This window comes from Portunus trituberculatus, chromosome 20 (genome assembly GCF_017591435.1).
Source record: "Portunus trituberculatus isolate SZX2019 chromosome 20, ASM1759143v1, whole genome shotgun sequence".
Taxonomy (NCBI): Eukaryota; Metazoa; Arthropoda; class Malacostraca; order Decapoda; family Portunidae; genus Portunus; species Portunus trituberculatus.
The window spans coordinates 13,587,915-13,608,701 of NC_059274.1; the positions used below are offsets into that span (position 1 = coordinate 13,587,915).

General features: G+C 40.1%; 2 protein-coding genes across 10 annotated transcripts in view; one reads left to right on the forward strand and one right to left on the reverse strand.

The window, feature by feature from the left end:
* Nucleotides 1-150: 150 nt before the first annotated feature.
* LOC123506450 lies at nucleotides 151-12,018 on the reverse strand. 2 transcript variants are annotated; one of them, XM_045258550.1, is made up of 17 exons: nucleotides 11,850-12,018; nucleotides 10,093-10,177; nucleotides 9,822-9,909; nucleotides 9,095-9,518; nucleotides 8,725-8,812; nucleotides 8,484-8,580; nucleotides 8,131-8,317; nucleotides 7,793-7,880; nucleotides 7,538-7,625; nucleotides 7,202-7,325; nucleotides 6,867-6,954; nucleotides 6,613-6,700; nucleotides 6,346-6,493; nucleotides 6,148-6,232; nucleotides 5,774-5,861; nucleotides 5,393-5,504; nucleotides 151-5,022 (listed from the first exon to the last, which is right to left on the reverse strand). In XM_045258550.1, exons 1-17 carry the CDS (start codon nucleotides 11,866-11,868, stop codon nucleotides 2,609-2,611), a joined length of 4,311 nt encoding a protein of 1,436 aa, XP_045114485.1. In that variant the 5' UTR covers nucleotides 11,869-12,018; the 3' UTR covers nucleotides 151-2,608. The 2 variants fall into 2 exon arrangements, with proteins under 2 accessions (XP_045114485.1, XP_045114484.1); XM_045258549.1 differs by having other exon boundaries at nucleotides 151-5,031.
* A 2,375-nt stretch (nucleotides 12,019-14,393) lies between these two features.
* LOC123506453 (BTB/POZ domain-containing protein 9-like) overlaps nucleotides 14,394-20,787 on the forward strand; it is a 31,925-nt gene continuing 25,531 nt past the window's right edge. For all 8 annotated transcript variants that reach the window (XM_045258557.1, XM_045258554.1, XM_045258556.1 and 5 more), the window contains exon 1: nucleotides 14,394-14,589. The gene's annotated coding sequence lies outside the window, so the exon portion shown is untranslated. The remainder of the gene's footprint in view (nucleotides 14,590-20,787) is intronic.

Sequence of the window (20,787 nt, forward strand, 5' to 3'; positions counted from 1 at the left end):
ATACTAAATCGGATTAAAAATCCTACTTCATTTGTGAACAAATGTTTAAGTAATAGTAATGTAGTATTCTTTATCAGCATCAGTTAGATCTATAACAAAGTTATATAAATATTATAGTAAAGACCATTTTTGTATCAGAAAGAAATGAGAATATGAAAGTTATTTTATTTGTAGCAAATAGTTTAATAGTCATTTCCTCCTAATATTTCTTGCCCAATAGCAAGAGTACATTCCATATCCTGTTGCTCAAGGCAGAATAAACTTATCTCACCTCTTATGAATTAGAAGTCACTTATGTAAATCATGAAACCTGTGTAGGTGGCTGTATTTGTATATTTTCTTAAGTGCAATATAATTTTTATTAATCTCTGTTGATCTTGTTAAACAACCTTTACATACAATACATAACTGAGAAAGGTTTGGGTACAGATAGGGCTGTCTTTCGAATGAAATACACAATTTTTACAAGAATTAATAGTGGTTGGGTTTTGTGTTTCTGGAGAGTGTTATGGACAATTTATGATCAATTACCACATAAGAAAATAGTGTAAATGTGGATGGAACAGCACCTGTTGCAAAGGCACACTTTTGTATAGGATCAATGTTTATACATTACAGAAAAGTTCAATCATGTCATTCAGGTAACTGAAATCCAGTAAATTTGTGAATACTATCTCTGTATAAATATAAATGTACCAATTTTAATACTATTAGCTATTTTGTATGGAAGATTACCTAAATAGTGTGTGAGAAACTAGTTTGTCACATTAATATGTATCTGGAAACCTGACTTTACAAAAACCAAAGATTACAGGATCAAAGAGATAACAACCAAGTAATTAAGAGCTTTGTTACATTTCTTTAAAAGAAAATGTTATTAAATATAATAAATACATATGTACGTAGTCAAATGATTCAGTATTATGTAAGCTAAATGTATGTACGTAGATGCTAAGCACAATCATAAGAATGCTCACAAACTTGAAGTAGTCTTGCAATAATTTGTCCAGTGATAGATGCAAGTTCGATGGAAGAGGAACGGGCCACAATATATGTATTTATTGAATAAAATAAAATAGTTTAAAATTTACAGATTCCACTTTGAGTAACACAACGTTAGTGTTACATAGCTGCCATGACACGTCACTGGGATTTGTCAGCTTCACACTTCACTTGTAAACACATCTAGGCTATCCTGACAACTGAGCCAAGGATGTCATGTGAGGGGAGCAGTACTCATTATCCACCATGCACAGGAACATCATATAGCATTGGGGCAAAAATGAAATAAAATCAAGTAAAAATAAAAATAAAAACTTTTTGGAAAAATGTAAACTAGATATTAGAATAAATATTAAAATTAGGCAAACCAGTTCAATATATATATATATAAATTATCAGTATATCATATTATCAAAGGTATTGTTTATATTGAAGCATATTTACCCAGTGCTGTGAACACACCTGCAACTGTCAAACCAGGAAGTTGCTGTTAAACTCTAAATTTCTTTAGATTATTTTAAAAAATATACAAGTGTAAATAGAGGTAGAATATCTGACCTGACTATAAACTCTGACAGGTGGCTTGATCCTCACAGGAATACAGCCTTCAGTAACTTTGACCCTAGGGAATCCCAGACCGTGCATAGTAGTGAGGCAGAGGTTTGTGTCACCATTAAGTGGCCAGGAACACTTCAACAGCAGTAGGCTGCACTTCCACCCACTCAGTAACACTAATAGGGAACCACTCACCTTTACTGAAGGAGTTGGCATTCACCAAACTGAAGACCCTGACTTGGTAAGTGTTCCATTAGATAATATGAAAATGTTACAAGCAATTCTCATTATACACATGTTAGGTTCATAACTTTTTTTTTTTATAACAACAATAAATAACAAAACTTCTCCAGTACAAACTGAAAAGAAAAGAACCATTTAAACCATGCCTGGGAAGCTCTCTGAATAAATAATTTTGTAACTAGATATTAAAGAATAAAGCATGTACACATTTGCTTCTTTAACAAAGGAAAAATTTTATACAGAAAGCAAAGGATGCCTATAATGAAGATGGCCTGTAACATACACAATTTTTAGTTTAAGTTGAAACCTGTCTTTCAAAATGATGATAGAATAGTTTAGTAATTAACTTCAGCCCATTGTCCTATATAACACTGCAATACTATTAATGCCTAAGGTTATTATGTTAGTAAGGGTTTTGTACTTCGTGAAACTGTGCAGTGATGTGCTCTTGCCCTGCCCATGTACTTATCACCCCTGAGCCACCGTACTTCACTGAACACGCTGTTATACGCACAACAAACTGACCAACACTCAAAACAAAGTCACACTACACCTGAGTATACATCCTCACAAACACAAGAAAATGGACATGTAAATACAAACATTCCTCACATTACTTGAATCTTATCAGTCCTGAGGCATCAAGGATCCTGGGCAAGGTTAGGACTTACCAGTCTGATAGACGCCAAAACAAACAACACTGAGGAAAACATGCTGTTTCCATAAATCTTTTGCCCTTTAACCTCAAAAAGTGAAGAATGTATCTTACTGTAAAATTTGGCACCTGACTGTATTTCCTGTTGTGTATTTACATGTTTATGTGAGATGGGCCTGGGTGTGGCATGTTCATGTGGTAGAGGACCCCGAGGCGAGACATGGCAGCATGGTGGTGCATCTGCTGGTGCATGGGATGGTGCATGGTCATTGGGGGCTGCATGTGAGCTACCTGAGGGTGATGCATCATCCCCTGTGGCACAGACAGTGGGTCCACCAGCACCGTGGGCTCCACCTGGGCCGGGGCCTCTGTGATTTCTGTCACCACCAGGGAGTTGTCGTCTTCTGTGGTAGTGGTGATCTCCTGGTAGGCTCCAAGGTTGCGGGCTGCCTCAGCTGCCTCGTCTACCACTGGCCGCATGTGTGGGTGTTGTGCGTGTTGTGGTACTACTGTGTGGTGATGAGGGTGTTGTGGTTGCTGCTGTTGCTGCTGCTGTTGTTGCTGCTGTTGTTGTTGTTGCTGGTGTTGTTGTTGTTGTTGGTGTTGTTGCTGCTGAGGTGTCTGTTGGTGTACTACTCCCGGCCCTGGCTGACCCATGTGCCCCATCTTAGGGTCAATACTTACCCGCTTCTCCATGTGCTTGGCCAGAGGCAGGCCATCCACTCGCTTCTTACGCAAGTAATTCTCTGAGTAAGTCATCTCCTGAGGAACATTGTGTTTACTCACCAGGTGGTTACGCAGCTTGCTACGGTCATAGTATTCCTTTCCACAGTACGTACAAACCTCTGCCTTCCTACGATCATTGTGAGCACGCTTTATGTGAGTGTTTAACTCCCCAACTCGTTTGTAACACTTACCACAGATCTGGCAATAGAAGGAAGGCTTCTCGTGCATCTTGACTCGGTGGTAGCGCAGGGCGTCAGAAGTGGCAAAGCGCTCCCCACAGTACTGGCAGTTGTACAGGAGGATCCGCAGGTGCACCACGTTGATATGTCTCAGCAGATCTGTCTTGGTGGCATACCTCTCCCCACATCTATCACACTGCTCCTTAAACTCTGAGTGCATCTTCACCTTATGCATCTTCAAGGAGACTTTAAGTACAGTCTTACCACAGATTTCACACTGCACTTTGGGTTTTGTTGATGAACCACAGTGGGCTTCCTGGTGCTCCCTCAGCTTCTTGTTGGAGGGAGCCATGAAGCCACAGTCACTACACAAGTACTCAGTGGTCTTGCGATAGGTGAGGCTCTTGTTGTGGTGCTTCCTCATGTGGAATGTGAGGCCAGGTAGGCTTCCCAGCTTGCAGCCACACTCCCCACAGGTGAAATCATTGGCATTCTGACCAGTGTCATTCAGGTGCTTGCTGTTTATGTGCATCTTGAGCTTATACTTAAAGAGGAAAGTTTCACCACACTCCTCACAGGCATAAGTTCTATCCTTGAAGGCTGTCTTTGCTCGGCCCTTTCCTTCTGTGTGGCACAGCTCCTGGTGGTACCACAGGTCATCCTTGCGCAGAAAGTGCTTATCACACTCCCGACATGGGTGGCTAGTGTCCGAGTTGTTTGCCTTCCCCTTGTTGAAGTAGGTGATGACCCCATTTTCCAGAATGGTTTCCTCCACCTCCAAGGGAGTGTTGTCAATGACTGTGTGCACCTCCTTCTTATGGGTGATGAGGTCAGTATATTTCTTAAACTCAGAATCACACTCCGAGCAGTGATATATCTTGGGACCTTTATACGGGATGATCTTCCTCTTGTTAGTGGATGGGTACTGACCCCCAAGGCCACGGCCAATGAGAGTGGACCTGGCAGCAGGCCGTCCCCTTCCCCTGGCACGGCCCCGACCCCTACCCCTCACTTTGCCTCGACCTCTCCCCTTTGTCCTCCTCCGTTTGCGCTCATCTTCAGAATCATCGTCAAAGTCCACGTCACATTCAATACTGTCAAAGCCATCATCCATTGGTTCAGACTTTATCTTCACCTCTGTGTCGTCTGCCATGACGGTAGCCTTGCGTTTCCTCCCACGCTGACTGTAAGTGACCCGCTCCTCCTGCTTGATCTCCTTCTCTTCTTCAGAGGTACTGTCCTCCATAGAGGCCCTTGAGTACCGCTGCTGCTGCTGTTGTTGCTGTTGTTGCTGCTGCTGTTGCTGCTGCTGCTGCTGCTGCTGCTGCTGCTCAGCTTTGGCCTGAGCCAGACCACTGTAATAGAGTTCTTGCACCATCTCCTTGATACGGTCGTGTCGCTGGATAACCGAGTCTGCCTCATTGACCAGGTTGGTGCACCCCGAGCAGAGGCAGGTGCTGGACTCCATGTTGACCATCTTGCGGTTCACCAGATGGCTGATGACCTCCAGCACTGTCTTCTGGGTGTACAGCAGCCGCTGGTCATGCTCATACATGAAGAAGTCATTAAGAATCTTGCCTGTTTTGCCACACACAAAGCAAGTGTACTGACGGGTTCGCTTCACAATCTTCTTCTGTACGTCCTCCTCTTCCTCAAACTCATCTGTAATACCTGTAAGTTTACTGTCCCATTTATAGTTCCCATAACTGGGGTTTAATTAGTCTTAACTCCTTGCATACCATGATGCATTTCCATATTGATTCTGGTTACTAAATGGTGATTTTATACAGCTTCAGAAACTTATGTGGGGATTAAAATAGTGAAAACTGTGGCCATTAATCTTCTGACATCTATAGATTCTTCCCAATGTCAATTAAATGGTCTAATAATACACAAATCTCAAGGTAAAAAGGTGTCCCAGTATTGAAGGGGTTAACACTATTATACAGCCTATTTTAGGTGAAAATTAGTTATTTATAAAATTGCAATAAATAATGGTAAATAGGATGGAAAAAATGTATACATGTATTACCTTTCTTGGTGAGGACCTGTGAAAGGGGAAGGGCCCCCACCACAGCCTGCATGGTTGAGTAGAATGGCCATGACTGCCTTGTGTACTCACTCACATCAGGATGACTCAAATCCTGTGAAAATTACAACATATAGAAAGCAAAGGTTGACATTATATGCATCTATTGCCTTGTAAAGATGCTATACAACATCAAATGAGATGGGAAAAATTATATAGATGAATGTTAACATTAATCACCATGATAGGCTTATTATTGAATGGAAAGTATATTACCCAAAATGTATGAAGGGAGTTCACACTTTGACAGGATCTAATTCACTCTGAACTTGGCACTAAAGACAGAAAATATGATAGATAAAACTGCTGACTGGAGAAGCTTACTATGTATTTGCTCCAGAGGTAGTTCCACTTCTTCCGTGCCTGGTTGGGAGTGATGATGCCTGTCAGCCCAAGCTCCTCCATGATGCTCCTGTGGAGAAAAGTTTATGAAGAGAACTTACCAGTTTCCTGTACTTCAGAAAGTACAATATTAAAATTTAAAATAGATCTAAAGAACTATTCTAGTACATGATATGATGGCATGCCAAGCCTCACCATGACAAGAGCCACCTTATTTCACTGCAGAAGGCAAATCTCTTGTAGCATTAGGGATAAAGTATTGTCTTCCTCTCAATATCTGTACCAGCTGTACCACACTGCATAAATGTTTTCTTTAATGATCAATTGTGTACAGTAAATAGCTTCATCATACTCACGCAAACACAGAGGACACCTTCTTGGTATTGTCTGGGGGACGGGCACCACGCAACTGAATGAACCTTGTGGTCACTTCTCTCGTCCCTGCCACAAGGGAATGCAACAAGAACTTTAACATAATTTGCAGAAAAGTTTACACATTAAATAGTTTGCAATAACCAAACATTAAGTCTCACTATATCTAAAGAGATTCTTACAGATGTTCTCAAGATTGGTCCTTGCTGTACGATTTCCATGGAGTGTGTTCTCAGGGATCTGCTGTAGTGCCTGCTGCATGTTGTCATAGAAGGGCCAGGAGTGAGGGGCTGGACTTGTACCATCAGGGCCTGTGGTGCATGACAACTCCTGCATGGAAACTAGAGTCAGTACAAGAAGCACTTATTTCTTTTCTAAATGGAAAAAAAAATTTATGATTAATATTTGTGTACTTGAATTCATAATTGACTCATTTATACACAAGTTACCTTGTACTTGGCCACAAGATAATTCCACTTTTTCCTGAGCTGGTTTGGATTTAAGATGTGCTCCAGACCAAGCTCCTCCATGATCTCACTGTCAAGGGAAAGGAAAGGAAAATATCATGCAGTGTGTTTACATATAATTCAATTTAACTTGCAAATTATAAAAGAGGACGGTAATGGAAACCATTCAGACCTGAAGTAATTGTTTAGAGGACAAGATAATACTAAAGTGAAAAGTAAACAAGAGAATAACATACGTGTAGGTTTGCTGTATCCCATTCTCCATGAAGTCTGAGTGGCGAGCAACTCTCAGCTCTATGAATTTCCTAGTGAGGTCATTGGGCCCTGAAGAAAAGAAGTAGGCAAGTAGATGTGATGAAAAAAATAAAGACCACGACAGACAAATTCAGCAATTTAAGACGAAATCTCACAAGACTAAAATGAATCTTTCTGTGTAAATTCCAGTCTTTTCTTGCAAGTACTCAGTTTTCAATCAACTTGTTATTTTGATAAATTCAATTGAAATCACAAATGCCAAATTTATACATGAACAAAACTACCATTTTAACCAAGAATAATTTGGCAAACTCACACAAGAACTCAGGGGAAGCTCTAGATTTGAGTTTGTTGACGTTTGCTCCCCTGAAGTGCTTCATGACTTGGCCCATGTCCTTCATAAAGGCCCAAGTACGCTCCCCACCAGCCATTTCCTCATCCTGCAAGAGGGAGACAAAAATTATCCCTTGATCACTACATACAGTAACTGTAGAAGTCTTGAAGTCTTTAACTACTCTAATGGAGAAAAGGTTTAAACATTAATGGTATTTAAACATAAGCAACTTCCAACAAGCTGAAAGAATTTCTCCTCATTGATCAAATCACAACTAGTGTTCTTAGCTATACAATCTCTACAAAAGTGGAGACAGACCTGGTATCTCTTGACCAAGTAGTTCCACTTCTTGCGTGCCATCATGACATTGACCCGGTCTGCAATACTCAGTTTCTCCAAGATCTCTCTAGTAATGCAAAAAAAAAAAAAAAAAAAAAAAAAGAAATCCATCATACCAGGAAAGGAAAATTTATTAATAAGACAATGAAAATCTCTGTATATGTCAGTGTGAGAAGACAGAATGATACTGAACAAGATACACATTGCATACAAGAATGCACTGGCAATACTCACTGGTACACAGCATTGTGACCTTTCTGGGAAATCTCAGCATGCTTCTCTCCTCGCATCTTGATGAACCTTTTTGTCACCTCCACTGACCCTATAGGAAGGAATGAAGGTTATTGCATGTTCATAGCAACTACCAATTGAAGAAGTTATTCTTACTTCATGCAAATTATGTACATATATAGAAAATATAAGGAAAGTTCTACATCACAGACAAAGCTCATCCATGAAAGTGTTTTGAAAAAAACTGCTAAACACATAGAGAAACATAAATAAAAAAGAAAATTAAATTTTGCTACAGGAAAACCAATAACCACAAGAATTACAAGAAATGAAAGACTCACAAGTATACTCAGGAGAACGCCGTGACTTTGCACCTCCATCAGGGGACGTGGCCTTGATGGCTTCCATGACATTGTGCATAGAGGAAAAGAAACCCCAAGTCACACTCAAGTCACCTGTAATAACTCTTGGGTCCCCTTGAAAACTGTCCTTGCTCATCTCTTCCTTTGTCTCTTCACTGTCTGGCCCCTGTGCATGGTAACACAAGTCATTATCAAGGACAATCATACAGCTCTACTAATGGTAAAACTTCTAACAATGAAAATGAATGCTGACATGCTACCAGATTATTGTGGGAACAGGATACACATGAGGGTTGACACGAAAGACACAAGAAATTCTTGCCAAACACCACCTTTAGCTCCAGGTAACGTCGGACAAGCTGAGTCCACTTCTTCCTTGCTTGTGCCACTGTCACCTCCTCAGCCATGCCCAGCTCCTCCAAGATCTCACTGGAAAAGGTTAGAATCAGAATATCACTCTCTTAATAAAGTAACTACTAACTTCTATCACATTTGTCAGACTTAAGCACCAGACTCGGCATTTCATGGCAAGGTGAAAAAATCACTGGATCAGACAGGTGAAGGCACACTAACGCAAACACAGGTGTGGGTCCCAGGGTTACTATGTCTGATTCCTTGGCTCCACGAAGCTCAATGAAGCGCAGTGTTCTTGCCTCAGTCCCTGCAATAATGAATCTTCCTTTACACATATGGCATTGATGCACCTTAACTTATTCTTACAAATTCTTTAAATCTGTTGCAATTAAATGTTCTCATAGCTAATAATACATGACTTCTTTTCCTCATACTTGTTATCATTTAGGGTCAATAGACATCAAAAGACAGACAAATATCACAACTTACAAAAATTCCTTTGGTTAACATAACATGACTTCACAAAGTAGGACAGTAAGGATGACGAGAGACATAAACAAATGATAATAATGCTCCACCAAACACTTACACACTTCATCCACCTCCACAGCATCCAAGCACTGAGAACCATCATCATGACACACATTGATATCCTGCGAATCTTCCTCAAAACTTTCTCCAATATTCTCCTCATCATCCATCATTCCATCATCATCATCATCATCGTCATCTTCCTCATCATCTTCATCTTCATCCTCATCCTCCTCTTCCTCCACCTCATCATCATCATCATCGTCAAACTCCTCCTCCATCTCCTCAATAGTCTGTCCCTCCTGAAAAGCTTCATTGAGGTTTCCAGCCCCCACTCCTGCCCCACCACCCTCTATCTCCTCAGGCACTGATAAGGGCAGGACAGAGGGTGGCATAGTTAACAGGGCATCATGCATGGCAGCATAGAAGGGCCAGGAGGGTGGTGCAGCATCCTCAGGCTCAAGTGCTGGCTGACTCAACTCCTGCAGGTAATGTAAATGTGTTTTTGTATACACTTTATCATATTAGAAATACTTTAAACATAAACACTGAAACAGAAATACACACTCAATTTTGCAAAGCTGCTGTTACATGTCTATGCAAAGCTGACTTCATATCTTTCATAGTTTTCACAGTTGCTGCCAAGTTATATCTACTACATATTATTCACATTATAACAAAAGACAAAGGAATGAAAGGGAAAATGCCACAGTTGATCAATGTGTGTGTGTGTGTGTGTGTGTGTGTGTGTGTGTGTGTGTGTGTGTGTGTGTGTGTGGCCTTACCTTATACCTAGTGACCAAAGAGTCCCACAACCTTCGTGCCTGGTTTGTTGAGACCTGACCAGTAAGGCCCAATTCCTCAATGATTGACCTAAAACGCAAGTATATATTGTGCACACTAGCAGCATTTGAAATCATCAATATTCGTCAATGTTTTCCATATTATTTCTATTACATTATGAAAAACAGGAAGCATCACGTGAGGTGCAAGTCACAAACAACCACATGCTTTTTATTTACCACAGAATGCTTGAGCAAACTTCACCATACTTACAGGAATACATATTCAGGAGTCTCACTGCTGTTGGTCTTGAAGCGAGCACGGGCCTGTATGAAGCAGAAGGTCTGCTCGTCGCTCCCTGCAGTGACATATCCCAAGTAAGTTGCCGAGATAAAATTTTGAACAGATCAGTAACTTATTTTCACTCAGAAATGTACTAAAATCTATGAGGCATATTATATGGTTCTGTCTTAGTTTCAAAACTATAACAGTATATAATTATCATATTTATAGTAATGTTAACGATGAGTGTGGCCAGTAATTTGTAATATTCGGTGTCTCAATATCAGTGGTAGTGTAATAGATGACTAGGAGACACAGTTATCAAGCCATTGATCCATTATGTTACTGATACTGAACATGGTCAACGTTTATTGTACTTTAAATGCATCTCTGTGATGCAGCAAAAGCAACAGCATCCCTCAGATCTCTTCTCCAGAACCCACACAATGGCCCTTTACAGAAAATAAACCGAACATGAAGTAATGTAAATATGTATACAAATTATATTACTGAGTAAGAAGGTTCTTTTTCTGGGAGCATCTTTGTGATCATATAACAGCAGTATCTCACAGATCTCATCTCCTGTGATGCTCTCCAATACATGACTGATAAGGAATGAAGAGAGGGACACTGATCAGCACTGTCCTAATATAGATGTCCCTCCAGCTGTCCTTTTTCCCGACTTCCCCTTTGCAACTCTAACTCAGCTGACAGGATGTGGGAATGAAAATGTGATAGCCAAAACTAACCTAATCTTAACTCAAACCTAAACTAACCTAACCCTAACTTTAACCTAACCTAATTGAGGTGACCTGCACTTCTGATGCGTCCTAATCAGAACCTTTCTGACAAATAGTATGGCTAGATTATGCTTGCTAGGATAGGTTAGGGTAGTTTTAGTTATCATATTTTCATTCCCACGTCCCGTTAGCTGAGTGAAAGAGCTGCGAAGGGGAAGCCGGGAAACGAGGACGGCTAGAGGGACGTCTATATAAGGAGAGTGCCCACTGATATATCTCATCTAGTTTGTCAGAGGTCATGTTGGGTTTGTTGGCATCATTGATAATCTCCTTTACTGCTTACAGCTGGAAGGAGAGTGAAGGCTCAAGTTATATGTTGTGTAAACGAGTATATGTGATAGGAAACTGCATGTGTGTAGCAATAATGAAGCCAAATACTACAGTGCTGTCTCCTCAAGTATATCAACAGCTACTAACAACAAATATCCATGACGGGAAGGTAGGCAAGCTTAACGCTACAACCACCACCATCATCTCCCTCCAGTCATTAATCTCCTTTACTTATCCGCACGAGTTTTATGTCATACAGTAACTTATCCCCTCCTTCTATACCACATCATCTTTGATTATTCCCTTCCCTCCTCCTTCAATTCCCAGACTTGTCCGAACGTATCGATCATCACGGCGGGAAGGGAAGCCTCGAGCGGGCGTCGGGAGGCGGCATCGGCCCTCCCCCTCAATCCCCTTGACCTCCTCCTCCACACAAAGCCTTCTCCCACACCTTCCGTATACCCCATCCCCGTCATACCTCACCCGCCTAATAGCTACCCACATACGACCACCATATACCGGATTTGTCTGTATGGTTATCATGGTGGCGAGAGAGAAATGAACAGGCAATCGAGCCCCCAGTTCACGCAATCGGATCAGTGACGTGTCCGCCATTCCCTTGCTGCTCCCCAACAAAACACGAACACTAAACACAACACTATTGCACCGGTAACTCACAAGGGAAGTCCGGCTCCATCACGCCAGCCCGCTCTCCAGTGTCATTTGAGCCAGAGTTTCAGTGATATAGGGTGCAACAGCACGGCACTGACACGATACAGGGAAAACAGGACTAGGAGAAGTTACATCGTAGCCGAGGTCCTCCAGACGCCACCCGCCATTTGGGACGCGCGAGTCACATTCGAGATGCTGCAAATAAACATCCTCTACTTCTCATTCATTCTCCAATTTCCAAGTTCTAAATGACTTCGGTGTCATATGTAAAATTTTAAAGGGCTGTACTCGTTTGAGTTTGCAATAATTAGTTTTTGTCTTTCAACATATATCTATTTTTTTTTTTTTTTTTGTCTAGGTTTAGCGAGGATGTTTAAAAATCTCTCATCCTCTTTCTCATTTTCCAGTTTCCAGCCAATTGGTTCTGCTGCCGTATGTAAAATTATGAATTGTTATCGTTTTAGTTTTGGAAAACTTTTTTTTCGTTCAACATTTTTTTCTCTCTGGGGTTCTGGCGGGCGTTCAAAATTCTGCAGGATTTAACATGAACTTATATAGGTAGGTAATACGTATATGAGATGTAAATAAATATAAATGAAATATTTAATTTTGATTGAAAGTCCATCATGGGCTCTACCCAGATTTGATAATGGTCATAGTGCATAATAATATGTACGTATATTGTTGCGGTAAAAGTGCGGTACAATGAAGGCAGAGCATATTGTGTTCGGAGCACCTAGCGGTCTGCTTACCTATGAGTAGATAGTGGGGAATCAATTAGGCATCTTCTTGTAGTGATTCCCACCTCTATGACTTGTAAACCATCTGTGCAAGTCCTATATGCCTATCATACCTAGCTTTAAAAGTAGTTATTGATGGGCAGTAAGTTACAACACTTTCTATAGAAGCACATCCCATGCTGTAAATAGTTGTTTATAACCCTGATGGAGAAGTAGTTTTCCTTAACTGTGGTGCTTTAGTGGTCTGGTTTACATAGTTTCATAGAGTGTCCCAGCATATCGTTTGCATTCAGCTGAAAGAACCTCATGTAGGGAACATCATCCTACGTACAGTACATACATATAGCCATGCACGCATGACTGGATCATGCCCCCCCCCCCGTAATTCGCAGGGCAGCTAGGCCAGCCTGGTCTGGTCCGAGCTTTGTTGCCTTCCTCGATCTGCACCCTCTCAAGTGCCTGAATGTCTTTCACCAGTTAAGGAGACCATGACTGGGCTCCATAGTCCAGGATGGGACGGACCAGTAAGAGGTAAAACAGCCACAGAATGTCCTTGGTGAGCACCCTGAAATTCCTCTGGGAGTTGCCCAGACAATAAATATCCTCTCTAACGATTTTCTCCATGACTGACGCTATACAGGTTAATGACACTGGTCGGTAGTTGAATGTATTTGTCACGTACACTTCCTTTCTTGTGAATGGATAAGATGTTGACACTCATGCAGTCAGACGGTACATCGCCAGTCCTCTGAGATGTTGCATATATTATTTCCACGAGTGAAGCACAAATTAAAGTATGTCGGCACACTAGCTGGATCAGTATTATCGAATACGTACCGTAATATGCCGTCCAGTCTCTGGGGCTTTGCTGTCGAATTGAGCTCAAAGAGTTTCTGCGAAATATTCTCCATATTGTTGATGTTGTCTTGCTGCCTTGACGCCTCTGATGAGGTGTCGGGATATAGTCTGTACGGTTGTGTCTTCTCACAATTAAATATTGAGTTGAGGCTTTATTAATCTGCAATCTGTCGTGTTTCAGGTCTTTTCCATCAATGGACTTCCGTTTCGTGATTCGTTCCTTTGTTGTGGTTTAGGATCTAACATATTTGTCCACAATTTATTTGTGTTCTTTGTTACATCACTCGCCACCTTCACCAAATCATGTTTTGCCGCCCTCGTTGCTAAAGCTGCAATGTTCCTTGCTTTGTTGTTCTACTTGTCACTATAGCAGTTTTGTTTCCCCAGTACCTCTTCTAGGCTGCTCTACCAACAAGATGCTTGCTGCAATATTTTGCAGTCGGTTTTGATTATTCTAGTGCCTCGCTCAACAACGTGTGAAGTAAAACTCCATTGAAACAAATGTTGGCTGCTTGCATGTACTGTACATATACTTGTCGGGTGGTGAAGGGCTGGTTAAGGATAATAGCTTCCCTTCGTCAGAACGTTCACTGTCATAATCTTAGAATGGACTTTATGCTTTTCGTATACGTAATTTGTGTGTCTACATTGTGATGCTCTGATACGCTTCACTGCAGCATCAAGATGAGTTCGCGTGCGTTTCTTTACCAATTTGTACAGTGCGTACTATACATCTCTGAAATATTACTTTTTTTTGTGAGACAGTAACAAATAACATATCAAGGTCGATTAAGTTATGTATAAGGAAGGAGACAGGGAGCAATTGATTCTAAAATAAGGTAATAGTCGACAGGAATAGACCATGCAGTTAACCACCTGTTAGAACTTAACAGGCTGGCGTAAGAGAAGACTAGACAGCTTGGCGTAGCGGAACGGTATGTGAACATGGACACATATAACCATTACACAAAGACTACCACGCGTTGACCCATATGTTTCTTGGAGCTTCACTTATCACATTCTAGGACATTCTAAAAAGACTAAAGATCGCAAGTGTCATCGTCATCATCAGGCGTGTCCTTCGAGGTGTCATGGCGGCTGGGTGTTTACACCTGCGACGCGCTACTTACCTTTGCAGGATTTAGCAGGTAAGAATGCCCATCACACTCACCTGACATGTGAATTATAGACAGTAGAAGCTTGGGGTTAATTTGTAATACTTATTCACCAATGAAACAAGCTGCCAAGGGTCATAATGTGTGTAGCTTCAAGGGCGCGGCAGCTTAATGATTTATTTCCCCAACCTGCACCTCCTTTTCTGTCTGGCTTGGTGTTTTCCCAGGTCCCGGGGTGTGGCGCCTGTCATTGGGGGTAGTGAGGCCAAAAGAGTTCGCCAGTCATAATATGCGTCTCTGTAGACTTATTGTTATTGCTGCTTTATTTATTTATATTTTTTTCGCACCTGTGTTTGTCAAGTTGGGTTGTGGGCACTGTCCCCGAGAAGCCGTCCCGCACGCTCGCCTCCATTCCCGGCTCCCCCTTCGCTGCTCCTCCACCCAGCTGATTTGACGTCACATATATGAAGCCACGCTATTGGTCAGAGAGAGAGAAATATGATTACGAATAAGGAGAGAGGAGAGAATATGATAATTAATAAGGAGATAGAGAGAGAGAGAGAGATGATAATGAATAAGAGAGAGAATGATAAAGGAAAAACTTGTCTCGCGACGTAAAAGTGATATCACACACACAAAATAAATAAATAAATGAATAAAGAAATAAAAATAAATAAACAAATATTGATAAACAGATAAATGTCTGCTGTCTCGCGACGTAAAAGTGATCACACACACACACACAGTCTCGAGACGTAAAAGTGATCTCATGCACAAAAAGAATATATACATACAAATAAATAAATAAGATAAGATTAATTAAAAGAATAGAAATAAATAAATGTTAATAAATACAAATAAATGTCTGTTGTCTAGCGACGTAAAAGTGATATCACACGCACACACACGCTGTCTGCTGTCACGTGACAGCAAAGTTCTCTCTCTCTCTCTCTCTCTCTCTCTCTCTCTCTCTCTCTGACCAATAGCGTGGCTTCATATATGTGACGTCAAATCAGCTGGGTGGACTGGAGGAGCTGCGAAGGGGGAGCCGGGAATGGAGGCAACTGCACGGGATGGCTTCTCGGGGACATTGCCGGGTTGTGTACATGTTTAATGCATACAGTGACGGAAGATGCGGTTTGGATCTGATTATAGTGAAGATGGACTCTCTCTCTCTCTCTCTCTCTCTCTCTCTCTCTCTCTCTCTCTCTCTGACAGGACGTAAAGCGTCAACTCACTTGTAATATGCTTTGGGTATTCTTTTATTCTGGCATCAGTTTTCACATGGCTCTTATTGGTGGGTCCCCATGCCCATGTTAGTCAAGATCGACACAGGTGGAGCCACACTCTGTTGATGTGCCATCTCATCAATCGTATTGCTTAATTAGTAAGTTACTGAGAAGGAAAAGTTGAATAGTGCTTAATTAGCAATAAAAAAAAAAAAAGTAGTGAGTTGATGGGCAGGCTGGGAGAGAATAGCAAGATTAGACACTCATAGAGTTTGTCACCATAATTGTGGTCAAAGATCCACAGAGCAATTCCTCTGACACTGAAAAATTGCCTTATGTATTCCCAGCTGGGTTCTGACATGTGCAATCTTGAATTGGTGTCTTCTCGTTTTATCAGTGGGCGATTGGATAAAGACTTCACTAGAAGTGACACAATCACTGTGAAAAATGTTCCAGCATTTTGTAATGTCATGTTGTAAAAGCCTGCCTTGCAGAGAATAAAGATCTAAATTCTTTAATATTTGAGAATAGATGTGTTGGTTCACGCCCCTTATCTGATTAGTCCAACATCTTTGAACACATATCTTCCACATAGCCAGTATTCCAAGCAGGTGCTGCATATTCGTGAGCAACAAATCAGGACATCATAAAGGATGCATCATGATGAACTGTACATTTAAGTAGATTATGTGACTCTTCCTGCCTTCTGTACAACATTGGCTATGTGCTGGTGAAATTTCAAGGAATCAACCAATACACCCAAGTCAGTAGTTGACTCCTGGATTGGTATAGGAAAGCCATCTAAATTGTACTGACCTGATACAGGAAGGGAAGACCAGTCCACTGGGTGTCTACTGAAATGCACAATACCACATTAGAAACATTCATTGTTAAACCCCAGGAGGAAGAGACTCTGCAGAGGCAATCAATAATCCTTTAACAGATGATCATATCATGCATTATGTTATGAGAAGAGTTAGAAGTTAGAATGAAATCCAGAATAATACCTGAGGGGTAGAAAGTTGATTCAGTCACCTTTTGAGACAGCATAAAATATTGGTATAACTTTTTTTTTTTATGCAAGATTGGAGACTGGCCAAGGGCAACAAAATATAGAAAAAAAAAAGGGCCCATTGGATTGCCAGTTCCTTTAAAGTTATTAAGAGTTAGCTAAAAGTGTGGGGCAAATGTCTTGAAACCTCCCTCTTAAAAGAAGTCAAGTTGTAAGAAGATGGAAATACAGAAGCAGGCAGGGAGTTCCAGAGTTTACCAGAGGAAGGTATGAATGATTGAAAGTACTGGTTAATTCTTGTATTAGAGAGTTGGACAGAATAGGGGTGAGAAGAAGAAGAAAACCTTGTGCAGTGAGGCTGCAGTAGGAGGGGAGGATGCAGTTAGCAAGATCAGTAGAGCAGTTAGCATGAAAAATAGCAATAAAAGATAGCAAGAGAAGCAACATTCCGGCATCAGTATATGAAGGGCCATTACATATTCTCTCACTGTATAGCAGGCAGATTGAAATCTCCCATCAGTAGTGCCTCCATATCTAAGCAAAAGTAAAAAAAAAAATAAATGAATCCATTATTATCTTCAGCAGAATTAGAAGGGGGTCTGTATAGAGTGGCAACATAGAAATCGAAGTCAGGGAAGTGAACTGCTACAACATAAAGAATCCAAACCTTAATTTCAATGTACTTACCTAATAGTAGATTTTATATATAGACATGCGCCATTTTTAAGAAGTGCATAACTAGGAATATCAGTATAAGAGTTAGGAACAGAAGGGAGCAACCAGGATTCACTAATGTCCAGAACAGGAATGTTGAGATCATGCAAAACAGGATGCAGATAATCAAGTTTATTCGTTATAGAGTTAAGGTTGATATGTGCTAAGTAAAAACAGGGGATCCTCGCAATTCAACGGGGTTAGGGCGGTTTTTCATCAGTCGAATCAGCGTTTATTAGAATCGTGAAACAATTTTTCCCATATTGCCATATCTCTGGTAAATATGCATGAAACACTCTGATTTTTATGTAGTGAAGTATTGGGAACATGTAAATCAATAGTAGACATTCATCGCCATTCTAGTCTCCAACCCCGTCATGCAATTATAATTGCAACTAAAACTTACGAGTATTATTCTGGCGTTATTATTTGCTCCATAACCTTCATTTTCCTGTGGCAAACACACATTATAATACAAAACGTTTCTACATCATTAGATTTTGTATTTCATCTTTTTGTTTTTGTTTTATGAATTTTTTATTTTATTAAAAAAATTTTTTTTTTACAAAAAAAATAGTGACGTGAATTGAAAGAAGAAGTATTCTTTTCCTTTTTAGATTTTGTTTCACTGAAATCAAGCTAAACTTGGCTTCAAAATGGATTTTAGAAGGGGAATAACTTATGTTTTGAGATATGGGTCGATAAAGTTTATTGTAGAGATGTACGTATACCAAAATTTTGGCCGATTCCGATACCGATACCACCTAATTGGACCGATACCGATACTACTACTCATAGTGATTACTGCACTGGACACCAGGATGAGTTGGTGGACGGCGAGCGTTATCAGATGGGAGGCTTTGTTTTGGGGGATGCGGTAAGTCCTTCTGAGAATGTTTGTGAAATAGGAGCAATTCTAGAAGCTTTTTGAAGCCATTTGCAAAGGTAAATTACTCAGTAATTGGAATGAATATCTTCTCAGTCTTCTGATTCTTGTCAGTTATTTTAAATTCTTACTTCTTACTCCTTTAGCGACCATTGGTCTTCTGCATTTTCATTATTAATTTTATTGACGATATTTTGGCGATCAAAAATATTTTTAAAATTATTAAAATTGTAAAACAGACACAAAATATTAGCAAAAGAAACTCATTTTGTTGTGTATGTTTCTCTTTAATTAAATCTGACATCCTTTGATATTAATTCATTAGACATTAGTAGACCAATTCAGAAAAATGAGCTTTCACCTAATCTTTTCAATTAAATAGAAAAAGTTTAGTTTATTCTAAATTTCTAGTGTATTGCTATGATCTTAAATAATTAATATGCAACAAATTATACACAATGCACATGATTACAAAACAGAATCGTTACTTTCTTAGTTATGGAATTTTTACATCCTTAGGTTAACACAAGTAACTCAAAAATTAAACTTGCATTAAAATTAATATACATATATAATTCGAGCTTCCACCTATTCCAGTATGATATCTTGGAAAAGGCTAGCACTAGCACTGTTAATTATAAATCAAATAAGAATATGCTGTTATTTACAATAATGCAAAATGCCTAATATATATATATATATATATATATATATATATATATATATATATATATATATATATATATATATATATATATATATATATATATATCATTTTGTTGGATTCTCAATATATGAAGTTTGACATTCTTAGATTATAGTTAAAAAACTTAAGCTTTTCACCTGTGTGAACTTTGTGTGGGTGGAGGAGCAGCGTCTGACTGAGAGACAGTGAAAATGTGTGGTGACGCATGACCGACCGTGTGACAGGATGCCGGAGTTCAGCCTATACGCGTTTCATACACATCCAATTTAGAGGTTGTGGCTTATTACCACAGAAAACAGTATTCTATGACATACGGTAATCACCAACGGAAACTTAATACGCCGTATTGTATTAATTTGGTATCATCAATATCTTATATCGAATATATCACTAAGTAGTAAATTCTTTTTAGGTATCAAGTATCGGCATAAAATAAGCCGATACCGATACCGATACCGATACCCAAAAATGGGCCAATACCGATACCGATACCCCAAAAATGGGCCCATACCGATACTGATGTATCGGTACATCTCTAGTTTATTGATCAATCTTGATCCCGTTATTACACACTAGGAAGTTTATTCAGGTTTACTATATGTTCTTTTTTGTTATCTACAATATCAAAATACAATCAGATGTATTTCTAAGCACATCCTAGTCCCTCCTAGTCCCCTCCTGTCAATGATATGTTGGTCCTGAAGAGGCTTTTCTTCTGACATCCAGCTCTCACTTGTGGTTGTGATGTGTTGTTAAAGTTGCATGTTGTGCAGTGCATAGTTATGGTGTTCTCGTATACATCAGGCTCCAAACTGTAGTCAAAGGCAGGATCTGGGCATGAACAACGAGAGGAAAAGATTTTTCAGTCTCCATTTCGTGAGCATGACAAGCTCGTCGTCACTATCCACATCTTCATTTCCTTTCTCAATATTTTGTAGAAGAGCTTCTCTAATTGTGAGTAATGAGGCCTTTTCTTCTTCATTTCTTTTTATTTGTTGTGCATGAGATGTGGTGGGCTGTGATGTGGGAGTGGCAGGCAATGGTGTGGTGGTGGTGGTGGGTGACACGAGGATGTGTACAGGAGCATCTGTGGTATCAGGTTCAACACGCTCTTTTTATTCTTTGAGCTTCCATACTCATATTCCAGGAGTCCTTCCTCTGCTTATTCCTCTTAGACACCCATCCCATGGTTGGCAGTAGGTGAAAAGCAGGATGCAGTAACTAAATTATGTTCTGTTTAGCAGAGTGAAGGGCGGGTAACGAGAGATGCAGCAACAACCTCTCTCTCTGATAGCCTTTCCCCTACTGAGTCTCGCTGGTGGCCTTGGTTAATGCCACCCATACACACACACTTGCTTTCAGTGTTGCTGTATCATGTCCACCAAAAAAGTTAAGATTTTAGCCTTTTTTTCATAGTTTTTGAGTAAGAAATACTGATTCTGCTGATGTAAACAAACGCGCGTGGTTGAGTACAGGATCTTTAAATGACATTTAAACAAAAACCAGTGGGCGTTTTACCATAAAACTTCGTGAAATAATAGCTATCATGTATACCTACCACATATTTTTTTTCCCACAAAAAAACATTATTTTTCATATTTTTTCGGTTTCCAAACCGGATGCTCCCCTTAAGAATTATGGGGGATAGGGACCAACCTCCAGCCTAGACTCCCCAAAACATCAC

Excerpts from the sequence above, each read along its gene's own strand:
- LOC123506450 (XM_045258549.1), bottom strand. Across the intron at positions 9,519-9,821 it reads CTTTGGTCACTAGGTATAAG|GAGTTGAGTCAGCCAGCACT; the intron begins GTAAGGCCACAC and ends CATTACCTGCAG. Across the intron at positions 5,032-5,392 it reads ACAGGTCCTCACCAAGAAAG|GTATTACAGATGAGTTTGAG; the intron begins GTAATACATGTA and ends GTAAACTTACAG.